Source organism: Pleurodeles waltl, chromosome 7, assembly GCF_031143425.1.
Source record: "Pleurodeles waltl isolate 20211129_DDA chromosome 7, aPleWal1.hap1.20221129, whole genome shotgun sequence".
In the NCBI taxonomy this organism is placed as follows: Eukaryota; Metazoa; Chordata; class Amphibia; order Caudata; family Salamandridae; genus Pleurodeles; species Pleurodeles waltl.
The window spans coordinates 581,174,783-581,201,164 of NC_090446.1; the positions used below are offsets into that span (position 1 = coordinate 581,174,783).

At 46.8% G+C, this 26,382-nt stretch overlaps 1 protein-coding gene across 1 annotated transcript in view; it reads right to left on the minus strand.

Moving 5' to 3' along the window:
- Positions 1 to 123: 123 nt before the first annotated feature.
- The window catches only part of SLC5A2 (solute carrier family 5 member 2), a 123,533-nt gene continuing 97,274 nt past the window's right edge, over positions 124 to 26,382 (minus strand). Inside the window, exons 12-15 of the mRNA XM_069244412.1 lie at positions 16,173 to 16,341; positions 4,500 to 4,715; positions 1,691 to 1,823; positions 124 to 1,006 (exon numbers count right to left, since the gene is read on the minus strand). Coding sequence (XP_069100513.1) covers positions 780 to 1,006; positions 1,691 to 1,823; positions 4,500 to 4,715; positions 16,173 to 16,341 — 745 coding nt within the window. The 3' untranslated portion in view covers positions 124 to 779. The remainder of the gene's footprint in view (positions 1,007 to 1,690; positions 1,824 to 4,499; positions 4,716 to 16,172; positions 16,342 to 26,382) is intronic.

Below are 26,382 nucleotides of genomic sequence, written 5' to 3' on the forward strand. Positions count from 1 at the left end.
TCCATCTGTTTACTGTTTCACGTTATAGTGTGTACTTTAATTACTCTCACATCCAGCATGCATGTAAGTGAGACTATAATTAGCAAGAAATGTACATTTGCGCCCAAAAAAACACTTCTGTGCTTTTAGTCAATTTTTTTTATTGTTTTTTAACAAAATACGTGTAATTGTAGTGAAGAGGAGGCTGAACTACGTCATGTAAGGATAATTTTACATTTATGCAATGGAGGTGTAGAGAAATGGTAATTTCGGAGTGTTTTTGTAAGCTGTTTTTTAAAATGACGGTTAATGATTCTCACTGCCTTAATGCGGTCAAGTTTGTGTTTCATTTGGCAGGTTACTCTTTCTGTAGTTTGAAAAGAGAAGAAATGGTTACGACGATGTTCAGCAATTCGACTTTCTTGCAATAAATCAATGTAAAAATATTAAATGGATAGGAAGTAGATCTACTGTTAGGTTTGTGTGTGTTACATGGTGTTTAGTAGGAGAGATATGGACCGGGATCAAGACTGAAACCCTTTATATTCATTTAAAGCAATTTCCACTGCACTGACTTTCGATAGCCATACACAAAAATCCATAAATTACTCAGTCTTTGACACATGCAGAACAGAAACGTGGGGTTCGTGTTTGAAAGACTTATAGGTTAACTTTCTTCTTCTCTTGAAAATGTGTAAAATTTGAGAGTAACTTTGGAAAGCGTGACAGCCAGGTCCCTGAATGCCCAGTGCAAAGACGCTGAGTGCATGTGGCCTTCAAAGAGTTTCAGGGTACATGCCTTAGGCATAGTAGGCCCAAAGAAAGATGGCGATACTCATCATTATGACGGCGTTGACATTGACCACTTTGCTCCAGGTGGGGTCCTCAGAGATGTCGGTAAGCCTACGCATCTCTGCCTCCTTCTCCTCTTTGGTTGGCTCCGGCCCACTTGATGAGGCTTGAGAGCTAAGGCCACAGAGCGAATCCAGGCAGCGACGTGAGCAGGTCTGCTCACTTGCCACTGGGTCTGTAAGAAGAGAGAAGGCATTAGTTGATGGGGTTGGGAGGTCACGTCACTAGTTCACATACCTTCAGTGCAGCGTTAAGTAATAAGAGATGTCCATGCAGGAAGACAAACTAGAACACAGGTGAGAGGTGTGTCTTACGAAAATAGGGTGCATCTTACCAAAGTTTGTAGCTGGACATTAACTTAAAAAATAATTTTTGCTTGTGCAGAAGCTCAAACCACATAGTGCCTTTCTGCCAGTTGCTGTGCAGTTGGCACTAAGACCAACCTGAGCTCATGGTTCTTAAACATCTCGGTATAGTTTAATTTGTGGCAGCTATAGAACTGTTTGGTGTATGCCCTACAGACACATCTGGCTTCCTGCTTTCCCCTCTAAAAATCCTGCCATTTATGGCAATCTTTCCCACTACCTGAGTTAGTCTTGTGCACTTTGAGTCACTAATACACTTTTTAGCGCCAGAAGATTTTATTCATTTACAGGGCAGTCCTGGTGAATGTTATTCTCTTCATGGACTAGTCTTAACCATGCCAGAGTAAACCAGTTCTTGAGCTAATCTTAACCACTTCCTTCGCAAGATAATACCCAGTTCCACTACTTGTCTTGCTTTGTTTTGTCCCTTTTCTCGACCATTTGAGTACCTTGCAGCTGATCTTTTCACCCTCTGTTAACACGTGTTTTTTCACCTTGTATTTCCATCAGTTGCCCAGTTGTGCCATTCTGTACTGTGTTCTGGTTGTCCTCACTCTTCTCTTCCTCAGCGTCGAGATCCACACGCTCCTCTGTGCTGTACCTGAGGCTGTAGACCAAGCGATGGAGCTGCAGAAAGAGTCAGAGCAACCCAATGTGACTCATTGTGTGAGACAGGCAAGTTTGAGATAGGAGAATCTTGGGCGAAAGGTAGGCATGCGATAGGCACAAAATGGATAATAAAATAAATAGCTAAAAGGGGACAAGCAAAGAGAGGTGACATATGGCCCATAGCGATTGGTGAGGAGAGAAGGCTATTCACAGTGTAGGCGGCTATACAGATGAGAGGGTGTCTAGTGACAGAAGGAAGCAAGATTGTAATTTGTAGTTAAGGAAAACTGATAAACACAGAAGTTTATGTGGATGTTGGACTACTGGACTAAATGGTGGAGAGTAGATAATGACATTTGGATAGGAAGACTCTACTCTGAAGTGATAAGTCGGAGTTTAAAAAACTTCATAGTGAAGTGTGAGGTTATGAGTTTACTACTATTGGGGCACCATTGTATTTGAGGGAGAAGGAGACTGCCATAAGAGGAGCATCATGTGATATGCTACAGAAGAGAATTAAATTGGTTCTTCCTCCTTAAGAGAAAGTAGATATGTAGGTGTGTAGTTTATTGGAAAAATGAGCAACACTATCCTAGGGTGGTAGACATGGGAGTGGTGTGGAGGAGTTTAGTATTACACAGGGTAAGACTTGGGAGTGAGGACCATTGGGGCTTTCAGGATTTTGGGGTGTTTGGGTCACAGTAGTATGGTTGTGAATTTGATTAATGTATAATGCATGCACAGTGAAATTTTCTTTAAGGTGGGCAGTTTACAGAATTGCCTATGAATTACAAAGTTAAGGCTTGTCGTATATGTGTGTGTGTGTGTGTATATATATATATTTAATAATAATATTGTAGGCTTTTGACAAACCTAATCCAGCTTGAGACATCTGGACTGGGTTCCACTCTAGGTCTTGATGAGAGCCTTTGGAGGTGAGCTAAGTTCCTTTCTCCCTTTCACTTTTGATTCCTGAAATGGATATGTACTGTAAAAACTCGGACAGCATCTCCCCAAAAAGGTCATCCCTGGGTCAGTACTGAGCGAGGTAAGATTCAGATGCGTCGGAAGGCCTGGTAAATTGAAGTAGGGAGTGGATATTTAGGGATGGGAGAAAAAAATCAGACACATTACAGAAAGATGTTTTGCAACACCGTGCCCCTGTCACTACCCACTTGTAGACTGCATCCTGCATTTGTCTTTTGGGTAGAGGGCAACTTTCTGTTTTTGAAGGATTGTGTTAGGATCACAATAGATACCTTTCTCTTTGCCTACTAGGTTGCTGCTGTAAAGCGCACACAGGCCCTTTGTCTCCACTTAGATATATGGTTACTCCACTGGGCGAAGCTCTCTTACAGATATGGATGAGAAATACAGTACTTCCATAGTAGCCAGTCTCCTCTCTGGCTTTTCCATGATTTTCCAAAACATATACATTTTGCCAGAGGCATATGCACCACTGTGAGAACTTTCTCTGATGCCTTTCGTTTCAGACTTTGTGGAAGCCCAACTATGATTTGTGGACATCATAGCATGTTGCGCTGCTCCTAGGTTTACCAGGAGTTATGGCCAGGTCACCAGTTTTGTGGTCCACATAGAGGGAGGTGTGGCTGACTCCCAAATCACAAGACCCTACCCATTTCAGCATCTTCAGGCGACATTTGCCAGTTCACATGAACACCAACCTGAGTTCATGGTTATTAAACATCATAGTATAGTTTAATTTGTGGCAGCTATAAAACTATATGGTGTTTAACAGAGAAGCCATTTTGTGCTCTCACCTGTTTATTTTATAAAGCATACTTTATCTATTAAATATATTGTGTATACTCCTGTTGTAGATGTGAAGTAATTTTTATTTTTTAGCTTTTGTTGTACAAGTGGTGTGATTCATTTCACCAGAGTTGCTGGAGCAAGGGAGCCCTTCTTCTGTTGCATGCAATCATAATCCAAGGTGTAGCCAGTCCCTGTGCATTGTAGAATTCTGGGGACTCGACTCCAAATCATTTGGTACATCCCCAAAACCGAAATAAAGATCCTAGAAAAAAAACACTTGTATTCTGCACATAACACTAGATGGCAGGAGAGAGCATGGTCTACCATCTTTAAAAACACATGCCCCAAACCATACTTTAAGCACACTAGATCTTTCTACCAAAGGCCATGGGTAAGTGGATGTGCCACAACGAAAATATAACCAGTAGGTTTAGGGTGCCTTGACAGAGCATCCTAGACCACGAGGACCATAGTGTGGTGCAAGAGTGTTATAGTTAAAGGCACTCATGAGGTGTAGTATCTCGAACAAAGGTAACATTACCCATACCTTTAAATGTTACAGTTCCATATAGCATAGTTTGGTTAATGACTTAACACTGCATTTTGATTTTATTTATGATCTGGTGAAGATGGGGTCTATGACCCATGTGCCCTGGGGCATCACTCATGGGCGCAGGTGAAGCAAATTCTATGAAAGGGTCAATAACACAACATCTGGCAAAATTATTTCAAGGCAGATTTGTGGATGTTGAAGGATGCAGGAGGGCGGTGGGCAGGGACACAGGATGCTGAGGTCAGTGCAAAAGTATTGGCATTGTGAAGTCAGTGTGAGAAACATAAGAGAGTGAGACAGCAGTGAGTTAAATGTTAATGTGAATTTAATGCATTGAAGAGTGTGGGAATGGGTAATAGGCTCACATGCTTTTCCTCGATGGCTGGGGTGCAGTAGGAGATGGCAAGGACCAGCACACAGCTGCAGAAGAAGAGTATGATTGCAAAATAGAGGTAGTGCACTCCACAGATGATCCGCGGGCAGTTGCTGGGGAAGACACAACTTCCAGTGCCGTAGGCGAATTCTGGGATAATACGGGCAAGTCCAATAAGAAGACCACCGATGAGGCCCCAAAACGCTCCCTGTAAAGTAGAGGATGAGAGGAAATTGTCAATGTATTGGGAGAAAGGTGTCTCTATGCCCAAAAGCCAAAACTTAGGCCCCTAAAACCAAAGCCCAATAACCAAGGACTTGAGGGATTATTTAGAGCCTGATTTAGAACTTGATGAGTGTGTTGCTCTATCACAACGGTGCGGGATATCCAGTCCGCCAAAATCTAAATGCCATTATGTTCAGTGGGATTTAGATTTTTGCGTTGTGACAGAGTAATCCGTCTGTTGAGTACTAAATCATGCCCTTAGTGGTTGGCAGACAGTTTACTCTGCCACAAATGTGGGAGAGCACCCTGCCTGCCAAACTCACAGTTCACACACACTGTTTAGAAGTAGGTAAACTGTAATGTTTCTGCTGACAGAGCTTCTGCTGGCTCCACCAGTAAAAGCCAGATGGCCTGACTGACTTTGAGACATGAGACAAAGAACTTTACACCATCCACCCAGTTTAGGATGGATCTTTGGGCATACTTTTTTTCCTGTTTGAAACCGCTAGAGAAATCGTGGTGATGTTAAACTAGAAAACCAATAAATCACCCCAAATGCTGTGAAAAATTCCTAGCATATGAGGGGAATTTTATGTTCATTTTTGCAAGAATAAACAGTCACTTTGGGAGTTTGTTTTTTAAAAACAAAAAAGTTTGCTTTACTTATGCGCTAAGCCTGGAGCCCACACACCAAAGCTTCATTACCTTCAGGGCATTTACCATGGCCAAGGCTCCTCTGTGAGCCTACATATCTATGCCAGGCAGGGTGAGATCTCCAAAAATAGAGTCCGCCAGGGCACCAGAATACAGCACTCTGTTGTTGTGGCGGAATTGAGTATAGACTCCTAAGGGCTAAACAAGCCCAGTAGTGCCCAAGGCCAAAGACATAAGTGCTGAAGGCCAATGTCTTAATAAGACCAAATGCCTAGCCACCAAAGCCAATGACTTGTGACCACAGGCAAACGACTCCTAATATAACCTTTTGCCAGGACCAGATTCCCGTTCTTCAGATTCAATGCGCAAGGCAAGGTGCAGTGACATCACAGCTAGTAACCAAAGGCGCAAAGCCCCAGGTATTACAAACCAAGATACCAGTGTTGAAGACTGAAGGTTCCCTGAGCAGAGGCAAAGATGCAATCACCAGCGGCAATAGCAGTTTGGCAAAGGCCACAGACTAAGTGACCAACATCCAAGGACAGGCCTGAATACCCATTACAAATAACAAGATCCAGTGACCAGAGCCAACAATCCAAATGGCATTGAACACAAATCTATTAAGTGAGGGCCAAAACTGAACGAATAAACCAGAATACAGAGACTAAAGATTCAAGGCCAGATGTATAAAAAAATTATGCATTCAAAAACGTTGCGAGTTGGTAAAGTTCACTGTTTGCAAATGCAAAATAGCCTTTCACAATTTATGAAAGGCAGTGCAGTCCCATTTTAGGGAATCACAATTGCAACTCCAAATAGATTCCCTAAATAGGAAATCACAAATAGGGAATTCCTATTTGTGATTCACTATGCACATGGAACAAGCATTTCCTCAATGCGAACTGGGCATTTATTAAATGCTATTACCATCAACGCCAACCTGGTAGTAACCATCTGCAATTTTCCACATATGCATTAAAATGCATTTTTTAAAGTGCCGTGTAGCACACACATGCCCCTAGAGCATGTGTGTACTTTACATGTGCACAATTTGTTTTTGGGGTGCATCAAAGGGGGGCACTATGCCCTCAACACCCTTGGTTTTGCATTTCTTAATTTGCAAATTTCTAATAGAAAATCACAAATTAGGACATGCAAAACCATTCGCACCTATGGGTCTTCAGGCCTAGAGGAATGAATGAAGTCTCAGTCCCTAATAGCAATAGCAATTCTGTAGGAATCACTATTAGGGAATCGCTATTTTGTTACATAGCATTTTGCATTCCCTAAATAGCGATTCCTTAAAATTCACTATTTAGGGAATGCAAAATGTGATTTTGATACATCTGGCCTTCACTGACCATGACCAAAGACTTACTGGCGCCAGCCATGGACTTGTTAATCAAGAGTAAACCTATGACCAGTGTAAAAGAGCTAGTGCTCAATACTAATACCGCAAACCATGATAAAGGCCAAAAAGCAATAAGCAATCCACAGCCAAAATGGTCAAGGCAACAAACCTAATTACCAATATAGTAGACCAGGGACAAGTACCATAGATCCCATGACCAAAGCCAAAAACTTGATATCCAAAACCAAACACCCAGTGAGCATGATTAAAAACTTAGATCAAGGCCAAAGTCCTGATAATCGAGCAAGGCTAATAACTGATATGTCAAAGCAAAGGAAGGATACAATGATGAAGGCAGGAGACTCTGATGACAGTGCTCCACTAAGCAAGGCCCAGGACCAAAGAACGATTGGAGAAGGTCATCCAATCAATGACATTGTCAGAAACCCATTAACAAAGGCCAAGAACCCAACAAACAAAATCAGACACTGAATTACCATGTCAAGTGACTTGGGGGCAAGAGACCTAAAACCATGGTCAAAATCCCAGGTATCAATACTAAGAGACCCTGTGACTAAACCCCCTATAAATAAGGTAAACATGTACTGACCAAACACAAAGCCCTACAATAAAGATTAAGATTCAGTGGCAAAATCCAGTTCCAACTATCCAGTTGTCAGAGGCAGGGGACTGAAAGATTAATGACCAAGGTTGCAATAAGCTATGCCGAAAATACTAAAAACTGATGGGTAAACACCACAGAAAAAAAGAGTCAATGATCAAGCTTAAGAAACCCAGTGACAAAACCAACATCTCCTTAACCAGTATTGGAGATCTGGTTATCATGACCAAAAGGCCAGCTGATTAGGGTGCGGAACTTGAAGATGAGTATGAAGACCAAAAGACCAATGCCAAAACCCCTAATGTTTAATATCACAGATATCCAATGACTGTGGACATAAATCCGGTAACTGATTTCAAACACCGGTAGACAAGAAGTCAAGACACAAGTAACCAGGGCCAATACTCACTGACCAAAAATGAAAATACCTAACAACCAATACCCGAAGACCTAATGATCAAGGTCAGAGTTAGCTGGAGCCAGGTATCAATGTCTACAACTTAATAAGCAAGCCCAAGATCCAATGAGCAAGGCTAGATCCAATAATAAACATCACAGATCCAATTGTCAATTCAAAGCCAAAACAACCATGGTAAAATACTTAATGAGTCCTAAGGCTGAATGGCACCTGCCAAAGGGTGAATGAGCTCTGTCAGCTACAACAGGTGCATTTCCAAATAGACAACAAGCATGGCCAAAAATATAATGCACAAAGTCAAATACCTAAGACTCAATTTCCAAGTTTTAAAGGATATTGACCATGACCATTGTAGGAAGCTGGTCTGGTGTGTGGTGGGTACCTAAGGTACTTACAACTTATACCAGGTCCAGATATCCCCTCTTAGTGAAGTATAGGCTCTCTAGAGGTAGCTGTGGATGAGGAGCCAAGGTTTATCTAGGAGACATGCAAAGCTCAGGCAATACCGCTGTAGTCACACAGCACTTACACACAGAAAAGAAGACATTCAGTTGTACAAAAATAAAGGTACTTTATTTTTGGAACATAAGACCACAAAATACTAGAAGGGCAACCCTCCAATAGGAGGTAAGTAATACACTAAATATATACACTAGCAATCAGAAATCGGCATAGAAAGGGTTAGAAAACAGTGCAAATAGCAATAACTAATAGTGACCCTAGGGGGAGCATAAACCATATACTACAAAAATGGAATGCGAACACAGGAACCCCACCTAGGTAAGTGGAATGTGTAGAGGGGAGCTGGGAGTACTGAAAACAACAGTGGTAAGCAGCACAGTACCACCCATCTTCTAGGAAAGCAGGAGCAAATCACTGAATTTTCCCCAAACCACCCATAAGGAAGAAAAAGAAGACACCCAGAGAGGACTGTTAGAAACCAACAGTGGATTCCTGAAGACAGAAGACCTGTGGAGACAGGGGACCAAGTCAAAGAGTCACAGTGGAGTCCAGGAGGAGTAAGAGCTATTACCCACCCAGATGTACTTGCAGGAATTGATCGGTGATGAAGAACAGGTCAGCACTGCAGCCCTGGAGCCGGAGAAGAGTTCCTGATGAATGCAGAAGGCGTCCCATGCTGGAGTGATGATTGCAGACTGGTGTTGGTGCAGGAATTCCATCAACACGCCTTGACAAAGGCAAACTTGTGGTTAGTGGAAATGTGGTGCTGCTGGGGTCCAGCAAGGCCCAAGAGGACTCAGCCCAGGAGGAGTCACCACAGGGGACCCTCAGCATCACAGAGAGTCCACAGGAGCAGCAGCTTACCCACAGGAGTCCCACAAGACGGGGACACGGGAGTTGCAGAAGGAGCCCACGCAGCACTACAGAAGAGAATCCCACACCACAGAAGAACCACGCAGAGGGCCGAGCGTCACATGAAGGAGTGCTGGGGACTGGAGCTGCACGTCGCCTGAAGATCCCTGGGATGGAATGCAAACAAGCCTTGGCAGCTGCAAGAGATGTGGTGCACAGGGGTACTGTCCTGTGTGGGAAAGCAAGGGCTTATCTCTACCAAAGTTGGACAGCTGGCTGATAGGACCAAGAGGACCACTCCGGACCACCAACTGTGATGCAGGATCCATGCAACTAAAGATGAGGGAAGATCCAGGCAGCCGGTTGTCGTTTGCAGCAGGTGCCCGCGGATTCAGGGGTGTGACTCCTTCAGCCTGCACAAGAAGAAGAAATCTCCCTTGGAGTGAAGAGTTGCTGTCTTCTGAGGATGCAGGGCCAGGGAAATGTTGCAAAGCTGGAAGGAGCCTTGGAAACAATTTTGCAGAAGAGTCTTCTTCGTTGATTGCAGCATTGTCGGTTACTGGAGGGTCCAATCGTGGTTCCAGTGGCCCGAAGTGGAGGTTGCAGAGGAATCCTGCTGGAGTCTTGCAAGCCAAATCCGAGGACCCACCCAAGAGAGAGACCCTAAATAGCCCTGAAAGTGGGATTGGTCACCTAACCAGGTAAGCACCTATCAGGAGGGGGCTCTGACGTCACTTGCTTGGACTGGCCACTCAGATGCTCCCAGAGTTCCCTGCCGACCTTGGAAACAAGATGGCAGAACACAGGGGTTACTCCCCTTTCCATTGTCCATCTCCCACACAATTAAGTTGTACATCCCCTGAAAATCTGTCACATTACTGCCCTTCACCCAACCATCCAGTTCTCTGCAAAATGAATCTACACACACTAACCAGGTCTGGGACTCAGTTTTCTTACTCTGCCTAAACTGATCCCTGTACTTGTCAGGAGTGAGACCATACCGAGTGTGAAGGCCCACCTTCATGTCAGCGTAGGTGAGGTGGTACCCCTTACCCAAAGCTAGCAAGGTGTCCCTCCCCTCCTCTGTGAAGTGCTTCACACAATCCTGCTCCCCAGTTCTTCTCAGGGACCCCATTCATGTGGATGGACACCTCATATCCCTGAAACCACCTCTGTATGTCATCTCCCTTCATGTACCCTCTCCCTACGTTTTTAGGAATGTGCACAATTCTGTCTGACTGCACTGAGGAATTGCTGCCACCATCCTGGCTGGACCTGCTCCTCACATCCAGCTCTTTTACTTTAAGCTCATGGTCCAAAAGCATCTTTCTTTCCTCTATGGCTTGCTGCTCCTTCAGAGCCTCCATTTTTAATCTCTCCAACTCAATCTGGTGCCTCCTGGCTTCTCTCCTGTCCTCCAGCTCCTCTGGAGTCAGGCCTTTTGATCCACCGCTGCTGCTTGGCACAGGGGGTACCTCCCCCCTAGCAGCTCCTGCACCCTCAGTACATCTTCCCTAAATTTGTGTCAGCAGACTCTCCATTTGGATCCTCAGACTGTCCACTGGCAGTTCTGGCTGCTACCCAGGCCCTCAGCGCCTTCTGTAGCGCCTCCTTTTTGGTGAGGCCTCTGATCTAAACTTTGAGGTTTTTACAAACTGCCTTCAGTTCCTTCATGGGATAGGTTGACCTATCCTCCTCAAAAACCAAATCCTGGGATGCAACTGAAGATGCTCTTGATTGAGACATGATGTTGAGGTGCACTTGAACTCAAGATCAAAAATAGGTCAAAGAAAAATAAAACAAAAACAAAAAAACTGTATGTGGCACGTAATGGTCTGCGATATGGTAGTAGTGTACACCAATCACTGTAGGTCAAGTGCAAATGCAAGTCCTATCCCACCGCTGCCACCAATGTTAGAAATTGGGTCTTTAGTTGGCAGTCGTTTGCACCCTGTCCAAGTAGGGACCCTCACTCTAGTCAGGATAAGGGAGATACCCACTCAGATAATCCCTGCTCACCCCCTTGGTAGCTTGGCACGAGCAGTCAGGCTTATCTCAGAAGCAATGTGTAAAGCATTTGCCCATAACACACAATAATAAGTGAAAACACTACAAAAGGACACCACACCAGTTTTAGAAAAATAGCCAATATTTATCTATATAAAACAAGACCAAATACGAGAAAAAAAACGACATACAGTAAGAAAAATATGAATTCTGCAAGATTTACTTAAAACTACAGTTCCTTGAAGTCAATAGCTCCACCTGGGGCTATCACAGCATCGTGATCAACATTTCAGGCTGGCTGTGGCGAAGACCCGCAAACAGTACCTTGGATTTGCAGGGCATCGTGATCCTCCCAGTGAGATCCGGAGAGCGGCGTCACTGATGTTGCAGTTTCGGTTCCGGAGTCGGTGCAGGAGTCGTCGGGCCCTTGAGGTCAAACGCGTTGCAGATCAAACTCCAGGCTGATGAAGTCAGGTGCGCAGGCGTGGATGGCGTCGGGGCTGCTGTGTGAAGTGGTACGATGCGACGTGCGGTGTCCACAGGTCACGGTGCAGGCAGCGGCTCGGTGACGGCCTCCAGCGGCGTCGGTGAGACCAGGGCTGCGGTGTCCACAGGTCATGGGGCAGGCAGCGGCATCGTCGTTGCTGAAGCACTGACGTCGGTAGGACCAAGCCAGCGGTGCGGGACGGTGCTTCGTGACCCTCACAAGCGGTGTCCACAGGCCACAGTGCGGGCAGGATGCCTGGTGACGTCACAAGAGCCAATAGTGCTGGTGTCGGTGGACCGGGGATGCGGTTCGGGATGGGACAGTGCTTCGTGTACCTCACGAGCTGTGTCCACAGGCCATGGTGCAGGCAGCGGCGCCGGTGTCAGCAGGAGCGTCGTCGTTGGGGATGCCCAGGCTGCGGTGTGAGTAGGTGATGCTGGAGTGCGGGGCCCCCAGGTCGCGGTGCGAGCAGCGGCTCGGTGAAGTCATCCAATGACGGCGTCAGTGAGACCAGGGTTGCGATGCGAAGTGGGGCAATGCGACTCCGTGTGGCGTCGGCAGGTCACGGTGCAGGCCAGTGGTGTCGTTGGCGGCGGCGCTGTGGTTTCTCCTCTTGAACAGCACAAAACACTGTCCCTGAGACTTCCAAACAGGAGGCAAGCTCTACTCCAAGCCCTTGGAGAATTTTCTCAAGCAGGACACACAGCAAAGTTCATCTTTTGCACTCTTTTCAGGCAGAAGCAGCAACTGCAGGCCAGTCCAGCAGAGCAACACAGCAAAGGGACAGCACTCCTCCTTCAGCTCCTCTCCTGGGCAAAGGTTCCTCTTGATTCCAGAAAGATTCTAAAAGTCCGGGGTTTTGGGTCTTCTTCTTATACCCAGTTCTGCCTTTGAAGTTGGCAAACTTCAAAGCAAAGTCTCAAGTGTTTGCAAGATCCTTCCTTGTCCAGGCCAGGCCCCAGACACTCACCAGGGAGTTGGAGACAGCATTGTGTGAGGGCAGGCACAGTCCTTGAAGGTGTGAGTGACCACTCCTTCCCTCCCCTACAGCACTGATGGCTAATCAAGATACACAGGCTACACCCCAGCCCCTTTTGCGTCACTGTCTAGAGGAGAGGTGTGAACAGACCAACTATCAAACTGACCCAGACGGGGAATCCACAATCAGGAAGAGTCACAGAATGGATTAAGCAAGAAAATGCCTACTTTCTAAAAGTGGCATTTTCAAACTAACAATCTAAAAACAACTTCACTAAAAGATGTATTTTTAAATTGTGAGCTCAGAGACCCTAAACTCCACAATTTTATCTGCTCTCAAAGAGAATCTGCGCTTTAAGGATATTTAAAGGCAGCCCCCATGTTAACCTATGAGAGGGATAGGCCTTGCACAGTGAAAACCAAATTTGGCAGTATTTAACTCTTAGGACATATAAAACACAGTAGTATATGTCCTACCTTAAACATACACTGCACTCTGCCCATAGGGCTACCTAGGGCCCAACTTAGGGGTGCCTTACATGTAGTAAAAGGGAAGGTTGAGGCCTGGCAAGTGGGTACACTTGCCAAGTCAAATTGGCAGTTTAAAACTGCACAGACACTGCAATAGCAGGTCTGAGTCATGTTTACAGGGCTACTAAGGTGGGTGGCACAACCAGTGCTGCAGGCCCACTAGTAGCATTTGATTTACAGGCCCTGGGCACCTCTAGTGCACTTTACTAGTAAATCAAATATGCCAATCATGGATAAACCAATCAACAGTACAATTTCTATAGGGAGCACTTGCACTTTAGCACTGATTAGCAGTGGTAAAGTGTGTAGAGACAATAAACCAGCAAAAACAGACCTAAAGAAATAGGAGGAAGAAGGCAAAGGGTTTGGGGATGACCCTGCAAAAAGGGCCGTTTCCAACAGTCCAGCTTCATGCCAGAGCAGGGACTGGGGGTCTCTGAACTGGTGTCGACTGGTTTATGCACGGAGGGCACCAAATGTGCCCTTCACAGCATACCAGTAGCTTGGGGAGCTACCCTTCCTAAACCAGTCACATCTATTTCCAAAGGGAGAGGGTGTTACCTCCCTCTCCCAAAGGAAATCCTTTGTTCTGCCTTCCTGGACTTGATTAGATCAAGCAGCAGGAGGGCAGAAATCTGTCTGTGGGGGTGGCAGCAGCTTGGGCTGCCCGGAAAACCCTGCAAGACTGGTGGCAGCAATGCTGGGGGTTCTCTAAGGAGCCCCTCAGAGTACATGGAATCATACTTCCAATACTAGTAATAGTGTTGGGGAATGATTCCGACATGTTTGATGCCCAGGTTCGGAGTTACCATTATGTTGCTGGACATAGGTAGTGACCTGTGTCTAGTACACGTGTAAAATTGCATCCCCAGACTCACAACGTCCAGGGAAATGGATCTGGAGTTTGTGGGGGCACCTCTGCTAGTGAAGGGGTGCCCTCACACACAGGTACTTGCACCCTGCTCTCTGGGCTAGGAGGGCCTGCCATAGGGGTGACTTACAGTGACCCGGTGCAGTGACCTGGTAGTGAAAACGGGTGCATGCACCAGTTTCACTCAGACTGCAATAGCAGGCCTGCAGAACACTTTGCATGGGTTCCCCACGGGTGGCATAATCCCCTGGTACCCCAATGCCCTAGGTACCTATATACTATAAACTAGGGGGTACCAGTATGCCAAATGTGGGGTGAAAAAGGTTCCAGCAACCAAGTTTAAAGGAGAGGGCATAATCACTGGGGTCCTGGTTAGGAAGATCCCAGTGAACATAGTCAAATAGGCCAAAACGTGGGGTAACCATGCTAGAAAAAGGCTACTTTCCTACAGCCATAAACCAGTTGTTCAAACTTAAACAAAAAAATGCTAAGGCCAGAAATCCTTTGAGCCATCGATGAAGCCCAAAATTCTGTGATCAAGGGTAATGACCAAATGACTTAGGCCTATGAGCCAAGAAGGTATGACCAAGGTCCGCTGACCAAAATCAAAGCCCCACAACCAAGTGTAGTAATAAAATAACCCAGATTCAGAGATCAACACTAAACATTCATTAATCAGTAACGAAACCAAAGTTTAAACCTAAAACATCAATGAACAAAGCAGAAAACCCCGACACAAAGGCTAAACACATAGATAACAAGGAAAGAAAATTGGGACATGTCAGTGCTTAATTTGTAAATAAAAAGGAGCCGGTGCTCAAAGCCATTCTCTTAAACACGCAGCTGCTGCAATTAAATGTGCAAGCACAGAATACTGAGGAGGTGTAATCCTGAAGCAATCTTGGGCCTCTTCAATCCATTTAAAGCCACTCTCTACCCCTTCACCTCACTCTTGCAGCTTTCTACTTTCTCCCTTTGTGACGCCTTTTTGTTTTTCCCTTTCTCTGTGTGTCCAATATGTGTCTTTTGCTCGCAGTAAATGCTTGATGCAGAAGAATAAGCCCCGACCCTCAAAAATAAGTGCCGGTTCTCAGCACAGGAAACAACAAACACAAATTAAGCACTGGGGCATGTCCAAGCCAAATACCCAGTGACCAAGTCAAATGACACAATATTCAATTTAAAGACCAATGATCTGCGCAAACCTCCCCTTGACCAAGTGCATAACTGCAGTAACATAGATGAGCTACTCGGATGTGAAACAGATACTTGGTAAACAAAAATCAGATGAGAAAGTCAAATATATAGTGGCCATGGTCAAAGGCTTATAAACTGAGTGATTACTTGTTTGCCAACAATGGATGACATACAAATCAAAAAATTTTGTAATGTGGCCCACCTGTTGCAAACATTCAGTGGTGCTTCACTGAAGTTAGCTTATTGCTGCTGTTGTTACTACTATGCATAACCACACACCTCTTTACACAGGCCTTCTCCTGTCTAAGTCTAGTTAAGTTCACTGACGGTTCCCTCTAGAGTCTCATGTGGAAGCCCTTGCTCAGCTGCTTTTAGTCTGCTTGGAATGCATGGGTCACAGACATTTGAAGTTCTGTTGCATGGGTCTTCAACCTTTTGTGTAATAAGAGCTACTCATCTACAAATAAAATCATTGCAAGCTACTAATAATATTAGTGTTGTAAAAATGACCACTCCAGACAAGATTACATAAGGGGCCAACATATGCAGTATTACCAGCAGTGATCACCTCAGTGCATCAGGCAGGGTTGCCAGCAGCCTCCCCACTTGATTTATCACTCAAAAATCAGCTTCAGATATATTTTTGGAAATGTAGCCATCTTTCTCCAAGCATCAGCCTACGAGTTCTGAAAATACACATATTTTGGTCTTGAAAAGACTTTTTTTGGCACACATAAGGTAACTCTAAGTAAAATATTCCAATTAAGTATCCTGTGATTCGCAGAGGAGTGCTACTTACAGGTACTTTGAGATCTGCCAGTAGCTCACGAGCTACTCGTTGGAGAAGGCTGCTCTAGTGGTAACTCTGGCTTAGCCTGAAGGTCCCAGAATCCCCATTCCTCTACTCCCTTGAATCCCTCTTGAAATGTATATTTCCTACTATACCTAGACCTTTCCATCCATTCTTCTTGGCATATTACTGTGTTAGTGAGAAAGAGATTGTTGCTCACAGGTTCATTGACTCTCTTGACAAACATGGCGAGGATGAAGACAGCAGCAATCGGTGGCGCGAGGAAGCTGGCTACTGCCTGAATGTAATCGAAAAGTTGCCCGCCCTGTGCAGCTTGGACCACCGGTATCCAGGCGATACTGACTCCCACCAGGAACAAGATCCAGACCCTGGGGAACAAGGAATAATGAAGATGTGCTTAATTTGATAAAGACCAGGATTTAAGATCTCCCTCCTCCCAGATGGTCCTACCTCCAGGCGATCCTTACAAATAGCCTTGCTACCTTTTGATGTCCTATTCCCAGCGCTTCTCCATAGGTCTTTGTATCAGAATTTATTTGTGCTTTTTTGCTTTCTTAAGCATTTAATCCACTGATACTCTTGATAGGATACATGGAGAAACATTCAAAACAACCGTAAACATATAGACTATTAGTGTGTGCATGTAGGGAATTAAGTAGAGACAAGTGAAAAAATACACAGCAATACAGTCAATGCGTTACAGACTTTTGCATGGGATCAAAGCTTTCAGTTCTACTAATCTTGTTGAAGTGAACCATGAGTAGCTGGGAAGCCTTGTGTTTCTTCAAGAACATGGGAGAGGTCCTTGAGGCTGCTTTTCTGTAAGTCAGGATGGTAGAAACCTTTGGCTCAGGTTCTGAAGTGTTTAAGTGGTGCAGTTGGGTATGAGTATGGGGATTTGTCAGGTCACTTCTCCAAAGCCTCTGTGACTTTAGGGCAGTTTGTCAATCATTCAGTCAAAAATTGCTGCTTTCATTGGAAACCCAGCAGCCAGGTACTACTGCGAGTTCAGTGGATTGCCCAACTCCTCTTTAGGCTTTGACATTCAGGAGATAGCTAGGTTTACTCCTGGAGGGTGGTGTGGGTTGTAACACTTGTGTCTCTCAAAATAAAATACTGTCCAAGCAGAGTTATTTATTTTGTGAAAAGATGTCACTTTATTTTAGTAAATATCCTTAGTTACTTCGAGAAGCGTTAAGCATAAATCAGTATTTCAAGTTAATATCACAGTTTATGTATAATTAATTATGTGTGTCTATGAATCTATACAGGCTGAGGGATGTTAGAGCTGTAACATGGGAAATAGCTTTGGGTCCATGTGTGATGCCACAGTCTAGTACAGGGGTCGTCAAACTGGGGGGTGGGCGCCCCTAGTGGGGCCTTAAGGGATCCCAGGGGGGCACCAGGCTGTGACCAAAAGAAGCATTACACAGATAACAGTGTTTTGTTGTAAGCAGAAACATGTTACTGCACTAATAAAAAGGTACCATTACTTAACTGCAACATTTAAATACGTATAGACATATTTAAACATTGCCATCTTTATAAAATAATTTGGAAAAATTCTGAGGGGGGGGGGAAATGATTTTTATTGATCAACTGAGGGGCGTGGCATTAAAAAGTTTGGAGACCACTGGCCTAATATCTTCCTCATCCTTGATGCTGAACCACACAATCACACTACATAGAGGGTCAAGACTCGGAGACCAGCGGAGCTTTTCTTCAGGGTTCTTGTGCAGCTTTGGAGTCATTGGTACTGCAGTGGAGTGACGAACTAACAGGTGGACATGGCCTGTGGAGGTTCTGAGACCTTTACACCAACTGATGCCCTTGATGATGAAAAACACTGAGGTGGCTGCAGGTGGGTGGGACTGGTGGGCCATGCCATCAGTGCTGCTGGAGCCAGTTATATTTGAGGCAAAACAACAGCAATGAAATAGATAACTGCCACATTGAATCCTGGATGTTCGCATCAGACTTTAATTGCAAAGGCTGAATGCAGAGGCACATCTGCCTATTTCATATCGTAGCAGTTGGGCTCCAGCTCCTAGGGACACTGAACTCGGACTCTGTTTTAAGACATGGTAGAGTCTCTCCACAATGCTAGTTTATTCACTCAGTACCCAAGTAAGTCTCCTACAAAAATGATGTCTGTCATTTTAGCCTTCCTGTACACAGATGTGCAAAGCATCTTTAGGAAAGAGGTGATCCTTGGTCCTGATGTGGCTCACTTTTGAGGGAGCATGATGGCTCTAGGGGGGATCTTCCCAGTGAAGGGTGGGAGATGTGTGGGTCATAGAATAGTAGCTTTGCAACTTTGCTCTCCTCTAATGTACAGCTCACCTGATAGAAACTTCTAGGTGCAGATTCCTCACCTTAGAATTTCCCCCAGGTGTCAGTCTGGATCTGGAGATTTTTCTCGAGAAGTACAACTGCATGCCATCAGGTGGCGTCAGTCGGCTTCACGTCCATTTTTGGCATTGTGCGCGCTGGATAAGACATCGCAGGACATATATATGCAAAATATATATATATGCACCACTCCAGTGCGCTGATGTCAGCTCTTTTCTTTCGGCAGCAGGCAGCATTGATCCAAAGAGCTACCCCTTTGTCACTTTTTAACTAGTCTTTTTCGACTTTATGTCGAAGATTTTGGAGTGTCTACACTCCTGGTGAGTTGAGAAGTCATCACATAAGGCCGGGTTCAAGCCCTGCAGATCCTGTCATCGGGTTATGTCCGGGATGGATCCGCTGCTTGTGGTGTCAGGAGTGCGACCATAACCCAAAGTAATTCTCCAGGTGTTGGGCCATGAATCCAAAAGCTTTGAGGGAGTGGTCCCTAGAGCTCATATGGGCCCCGCACTCTGCCTCTGCATCTCTGGATCTCGGTCGAGAGGAAGGTCCTGAGAACAATCGCAGATCCCCCATTTGTTATCGTTCCACTCCAAGTCCTTGGAGCAGTTGGATAAGTTAAGGCACAAGAAGAAGTCAAAGAAAGCAAGCATTCTTTGAGTTCACCCCATCTGTCGACTGACCAGACAAGGTAAAAGGAGCATTGTTGTTCCAGGCCTCCTTCCTCAGAACCTGCGTCTGTATTGACTCCCTACCTCCCAGTTTCTGGGACAGCAAGCGACCGCCTGCCCATCTCTGAAAGTTTTAAGAGGTCATGTGCCTCATATTTAGGCAGTTTGCTGGAGCGCCTGCGAGCCCCGCAGTGTTGGCAGGGGCCTCCTTAGGTTCCATGCCAGTGGTTTTGACCTCAGCTCCAAGGGGCACCCATGGATCCGTTCCTGGATCTGCATCTGCATTGATCATACAACCTCGACCTACCCCAGCGCAGGTTCCAACATCGTCTGTCCTGACGCCACCCATGCCCCTGGGTGAGGCCGACCCCATCCTCATTGCCGACTTTGACACGGAGCCAGTCACGCAAGGCCAATTCTGACTTTGACTGGGGCCTTGCCCCCTAGGTAGGATCCTTAACCTTTTTCTCTTGGGTTGGGGTACTGTGAGGAATGGGAGAGGTTGCTGGACCCTTTGGAATACCAGCTCCAAGATCCCATGGAGTGGCAAATGGACCTTGGATTTAGATACTTCTCCTGATGCTGGCATGCGTTCTCCCCCTACCATGGCTACAGAAGAAGGAGCATCCTGTTCAGTGGTTTCGCGAGGAGCTGCTGAGGTCCTGGACCTCAAGCTACCTTCAGTGGAAGTCAGGAATAACCTCCTGACAGAGGTGTTTCAGCCTGGGCTTCTTCTTCTGAACCCCTTTTGCCCTTTAATGAAGCCCTTACTGATTTCCTGCTGGGTTCCTGGTCCAAAACCAGCACAAGGTCTCCTGTGAACAGAACAATCGCCTGCCTCCATAGATCTGCTCTAAATGACCCAGCATTCCTAATGCAAAATCCCACCCCTGAGAGCTTGATGAGCCAAGCCTCTACATCCTAGGGCGCATTCCCTTCTGCACCCCCAGATAGGGAATCCAAGAGGTTAGATGAACTTGTGAAGATGATTTACTCTTCAGCCTGGCATTGCGGTCTGTGAACACCGTTTCACCCATAGTCTATGGGACACAGTTGTGCAAGTGCTTCCACTGGTCTCCTAGGAGGCCTGAGCCATTCTCTCACAAGCTGTTGCTGACTGGAGAGACACAGCGAAGTTCACAATCCGATGTGGGCTTGACACATCCGACTCACAGGACAGAGTGGTTGCACCAGCTGTGGCCTTGAGGTACCATGCCTGGTTGAGGACATCTGGCTTTTCGGGAGATGTCCAATCTACACTTTTGGACATGCCCTTTGATTGCACCAGTTTATTTGGAGACAAAGCAGATTCAGTGTTCAAGTGTTTCAAGGTTTCTCTTGCTACAGCCAGGTCCTTGGGCCTCGCTGCTGTCCCTCGCTGCTGTCCCTCGTCACCTTCAGTCTGCTTTTTGCCCCTTTTGTGGCTACAGAAGGGGCGGACCCCCACACCCTTTTCCGTCCAGCCACTGTGCCACACATGCATTCCAGCCTCTCTGTGGCATAGGATGTGTGATCTAACGTCCTCATGGATCAGGGAGCCAGCGGTATGGTCATCCCACAGCCTCCCCCCTGACCCACCCTGCAGCTGCCTCCAATTCTCCCTAGTCTGACACTTATCCACCAGGGACCAGTCAGATCCAGGATTCGCCATCACCTGCTCCACTGGCAGTCCATCACGTCATACAGGTGGGTTTTGGAAATAGTCCAAAGGGGCTACTCCCCTTTGGGACAACCTGTCCACCCATGCCGCCATCCTATGATCGGATGATGGAGGATCACCTGGCACTTCTCCACGAGGAGGTTATGGTTCTCTTGGTCAAGGGAGCCATAGAGAGGGTCCCTGTGCCAGAAGTAGGTTGTGGTTGTTATTCCTGCTACTTTCTGATCCCCAAAAAGTACGAGGGTCTCTGCCCTATTCTAGATCTCCGGTCCCTCAACCTCTTTTTCAAGAAGGACATGTTTACAGTGCTTAGTCTGGCTCAGGTTCTATCTGCCTTGTACCCAGGAGACCGGATGGTAGTGTTGGACTTGCAGGGTGCTTACTTCCACATTATGGTCCTGCCTGCCCGCATATGTTACTTGTGGTTCATGGTAGGCCTTGAGCACTTTACCTTCAACCGTGCTCCACTTTGGCCTTACCAGTGCCCTTTGGGTGTTCACCAAGTTGATGTCAGTGGCCGCAGCTCATCTGCACAGGTCAGGGGTTTCAGTCTTTCTCTACCTCAACGACTGGCTGTTGAAGGCGGGCTCACCCGAGGCTGTTGTCTCCCACCTTGAGATTATGGCGAACCTCCTGTATTCGCTGGGCTTCACTATAAATGTGCCAAAGTCATACCTGACTCACTCTCAAATGCTCCCTTTTATCAGAGTTGTTCTGGACACAGTGCAGTTTTGGGCTTATCCTCCTGAGCGGCAAGTCCAAGATATTCGGGCTATGATACTGATGTTTCAGCCTCTATCCTGGATTTTGGTGAGAATGACTCAGAGTTTGCGGGGCCTCATGGACTCCTGCATCCTGCTGGTAACACATGCCAGGTGGCATATACGGGCTCTGCAGTGGGACCTGAAGTTCCAGTGGGTGAGCATCAGGGGAATTTCTTTGACATGGTCCAGATCTCAGAGGGAACTGTGTGAGATCTGCAGTGGTGGCTAATGAAACTCGATTGGGTCACAGGCAGATCCCTCTCCCTTCCCCAACCAGATCTGACAGTAGTGACAAATGCATCACTCCTGGGATGGGATGGCCACCTGGGAGAGTCAGAGATCAGAGGCATCTAGTCTCCAATGGAGTCCAGACTCCACATCAACCTATTGGTGCTCCAAGTGATCAGACTGGCATTGAAAGTATTTCTCCTCTCTCTGAAAGCGAAAGTGGTGCAGGTGTTCACGAACAATACTACAGCCATATGATACTGCACCAAGCAGGGCGCAGTGGGGTCAAGGACCCTTTGTCAGGAGGCTCTGGGCCTATGGACATAGCTGGAACTTCAGGGCATTTCGCTGGTGGTTCAAAACCTGGCGGGCTCTCTGAACACTAGAGCAGATGAACTCAGCCGACAATGCCTGGTCAACCATGAATGGTGTCTCCATCTGGAAGAGTGCAAGGTCTCTTTCAGCAATAGGGAGAGCCTTGGTTAGATCTGTTTGCCTCCACAGAGAACACACAATGTCAGAAGTTTTGCGTGTTAGAGTTTCCAAGGCGGCACTTGCTCGGCAAGGCTTTTCATCTCAAATGGAGCTCAGGCTTCCTGTACGCCTTTCCGCCCATACCACTTCTGCCCCGAGTTCTCAAGATGATCAAGAATGACCGGGCTCAAGTAATCCTTGTGCCTAAGGACTGGGCATGAAGAGTCTGGTATCCCAGGCTATTGAGTGTGGCCATGGATTCTCCAATCAGACTGCCCTTTTGGGAGGATCTTCTGTCGCAGCAGCAGGAGAGGGTTCTCCACCCAAACCTGTCTAGTCTCTGCCTTTGCGTGGAGATTGAGGGAGCAGTTGACAGCTTCTGATTTTCCGCCTTAAGTAGGTAATGTTATCTTGGCAGCCAGGCGTCCCTTCACCAAAATGGTATACGCCTGTCGTTGGCATACATTTGTGGCATGGTGCACAGACTTTCTTTGGCCCAGCAGGACTCTGCTTTGAGCACCCTCAAAGATTATTTGTCTGCTATCTCTGCATTTCTGAGAGTATGTGATCAACCCTCTTTTTTAAAGTCTCCTATTGCTAGTAGGTTCCTTAAGGGTCTTACCCACATGTTTACTCCCTCCTTATCCATCATGCTCCAATGGGATTTGTATTTGTTTCTGATAATCCTCATGTGTGCTCCCTTTAAGCCTCTTCACAACTGTCCTCTCAGGCTTCTCAAATTAAAAACAGCTTTCCTTGTAGCCATCACATCTGCCCACAGGGTAAGTGAACTGCAGGCGTTGTCATCTAAGCCACCCTACCTTTCCATCTATCCTGACAAAGTGGTGCTTTGCACACAGGCCTCCTTTCTTCTGAAACTGGTTACGCCCTTCCAAATAGGCCAATCCATCACCTTGCCTACTTTTTAATGCACCCCTACATCCTTCTAAGGAACAGGAGAGACTCCACCGCCTGGACCCAAAAAGAGCATTGGCATTTTACCTTGATTGTACCAAAGAGTTCCGGGCGGATGATCAACTCTTTGTTGGGTATGTGGGTGCGAAGAAAGGTTGGGCAGTACAGAAGAGAACCATCTCCAGATGGGTCCTTCTCTGCACTACAATGTGATACACATTGGCTAAAACGCAAACCCCGCATTGTTTGCATGCTCATTCTACCAGAGCAACAGCTGCAACCACTGCGTTAGCATGCGTAGTTCCAGTCCTGGACATCTGTCAGATGGCAACATGGGCATCTTTGCATTTGTACAGGTTTACCAAACACTACTGCCTGCATAGTCAAGTCGGAAGGGACGGGAACTTTGCCCGTTTGGTCCTGTAGTATGATTTTGGTTCACAGACCCTCTGCTGGGGATGGTATTGCTTCGGTATCTATTTTAAGGTAAGGAATCTGCAACTAGAAGTATCTATCAGGTGAACAAGTTACTCACCTTCGGTAATGCCTTATCTGGTAGAGACATATTCCAGTTGCAGATTCCTTACCGACCCACCCATCCTTCCTGCTCTGCTAACTGATTTCTATGGACAGAGGCTTCCCTTTCAGGGCCCTAGTTTTGACGCACCAGAGGTTAGTGTTTTTCATGGTGTAGAAAGTGGTGGAAAGAAATTGACATCAGCGCACTGAAGTGGCTCCTATATAGGTCCGGAATGTCATATCCGGCACGCATGACGACGGATGCGGTGCCGACTGATGCTGTGCAGGTTGTACTACTTGAGAAAAATCTCTGGATCCAGACTGACTCCTGGGGGATTTTCTAAGGTAAGGAATCTGCAACTAGAATATGTCTTTACCAGATAAGCCGTTAACAAAACTAAGGCGGTCATTATGAACACAGCGGTAAACACCGCTGACCGCTGTGGCGATGGTGAACAGAAGACCGCCATTGGTGGTAAACAGAAACCCGCTATATAATGTACCAAAAATCTGATTCCTACAAAAATCACCAGTCCACCAGTCACCGCCAGGACCTTGTCGGCGGAAATGCTGGACCTCCCACCCGCCACCGCCGAGCACACCCACACCCGGCCTCCAAATAATGATGCACAAATCACTGTGGTGGTCAGTGGAAGCCAAACGACCATTGGCGGTGCAGACCGCCATGGGCGGCAAGTGGAACCAACAGTAGGAAGTGCACACATTGGATAAGTTAGAAACCCAAACACCTGACACATATCCACAACACTATAAAACACTCACAGACACACCCCACAGTCCTTTGCAACGAAAGTAGGCCAACAAAGACAGAGATCACCAGAAGCAGATTCCGAACGCCACAATCCACAAGACTTGCACCCAACCACACAAGAGCACCCTCACCGAGATTCCACCCCAGACACCATTCACGACACTCCCCATGGCACCCCCCAAGCACCCACACTTCACAGAAAGGAAGCTAAGGACCATGGTGGACGAGATCCTGTAGGTCGTGCCACAACTATTCGGGGCTCAGGTGCAGCACACACCCATCGCCAGGAAGATGGAGCTCTGGCAGACCATTGTCAACAGGGTCAATGCAGTGGGACACCATCCACACACCAGGGACGACATCTGCAAGAGATGGAACGACCTGTGGGGGAAGGTCAGGGCCATGGCATCCAGGCACCACATTGCAGTCCAGAAGACTGGGGGAGGACCTCCATCAACACCACCCGACTACACTGACTGGGAGGAAAAGGTACTGGCCATCCTGCACCCTGAGGGCTTCACTGGACTCACTGGAGGAATGGACTTGGGTAAGTCGTCTACAATTACCCCATATCCATCACACCTGGAATGCATGCACCACCCCATCCCTCCAACACCCACCAGGACCAACACCCCACCCAGCCCACATACACTGAATCCACCACACCTGCATGCTCACAAACCCACTAACAGGCCCACATCCCTCCCCCTGTGCACAGCCACCCATCCCTGCTAAGAAACACAATGGCCTATAACACCCACAATGCATCTTCACATACTAAGCTAAAAGCAATGCTAACCCCACTAAAGCATCCTGCATGGCCCCAAAGTGTGTAAGCTGCACAAACCCACCAAGTCCTCTGCACCCCATCCAACCATGCTGATGTAACAGACATGTCCATTTCCTCCAACAGGCACCACCACCCATGCCACCCTGATGGACAGGACAAGGAGTGGCAGTGCCCCCCCAGGGAGATAGAGGCACCTCACAGGACACTGGTGATGGAACCCTGGACACTGATGAGCAGGCTGGCGCCTCACACAGTCCTGGACTGTCACCATCCAGCAGCCCCACCCAGGATACCACTGACACCCCAACCACCCAAGCAATAACATCAGCCCAGGGCAACCGTCCACACACCTACGTATTCAGGCCACAGACTGGTGGAACACAGGTACAGAGGCCACAGTCATCCCCTACCAACAGGCAGGAAGACGATGGCCCCAGTACAAGTGGCACCGCCAGACCTGTGCAGGGGACACAACCCAACAACAGGCACCCAAACAGACCCTCAGGCCAAGATATGGGACTGGAACACCTGCCAAGAACAGTGCCCCCTCAAAGAAGTGACTCTGTTAAAAACTGTCCACCAACTATGCCACTCAATCAACCACCAAACAGTAATAACAATAATTTAGAACTTATGTAAGCATTGATGGACCTACCAATACTGACAACAATGCTGCCACCATGTTGGCATTTAGGGGAACCACCACTGACCCACTGCCATCACTGTAATTTGCACGATTTAATCCCTGCACCAAATAAAACACAAATCACACCTGTAACAATGTCCCCTGTCATAATGTGTGAACAAAGTGAATTATGGATTCAACTGGTTGATAACTACTTTATTTGTACCTGCGTATCATGAAATGAACCACTCGCCTCACATGTTGTTGTGCCTAAATATGTTTAGAAAAAGAAACACTAAATTGTATTCTATCCTATGCAGACCTGGACACAGTGGCAATTAGTACATTCCAACCCCCCCTCCCCCCAGATGACAAGGCACACTGACAGTATGATGCACAGACACCAATCTCAGCCCTTAGTCCCACATAGTTACTGGAAGTAGAGTTGTATCAGTTGGGTCCTGGAATTTACATCTTCCTCATCATCACCATCACTCTCGTCCCCACTCTGAGGAAGCGGTCTGGATATACAGCACCCTCCTCCTCCAAGAGGGGGATAGAATTTCTCACAGCCACGTTGTGCAGCATGCAGCAGGCCACCACTGTTCTACACACCTTTTCAGGCCCATAGGCCAGGGA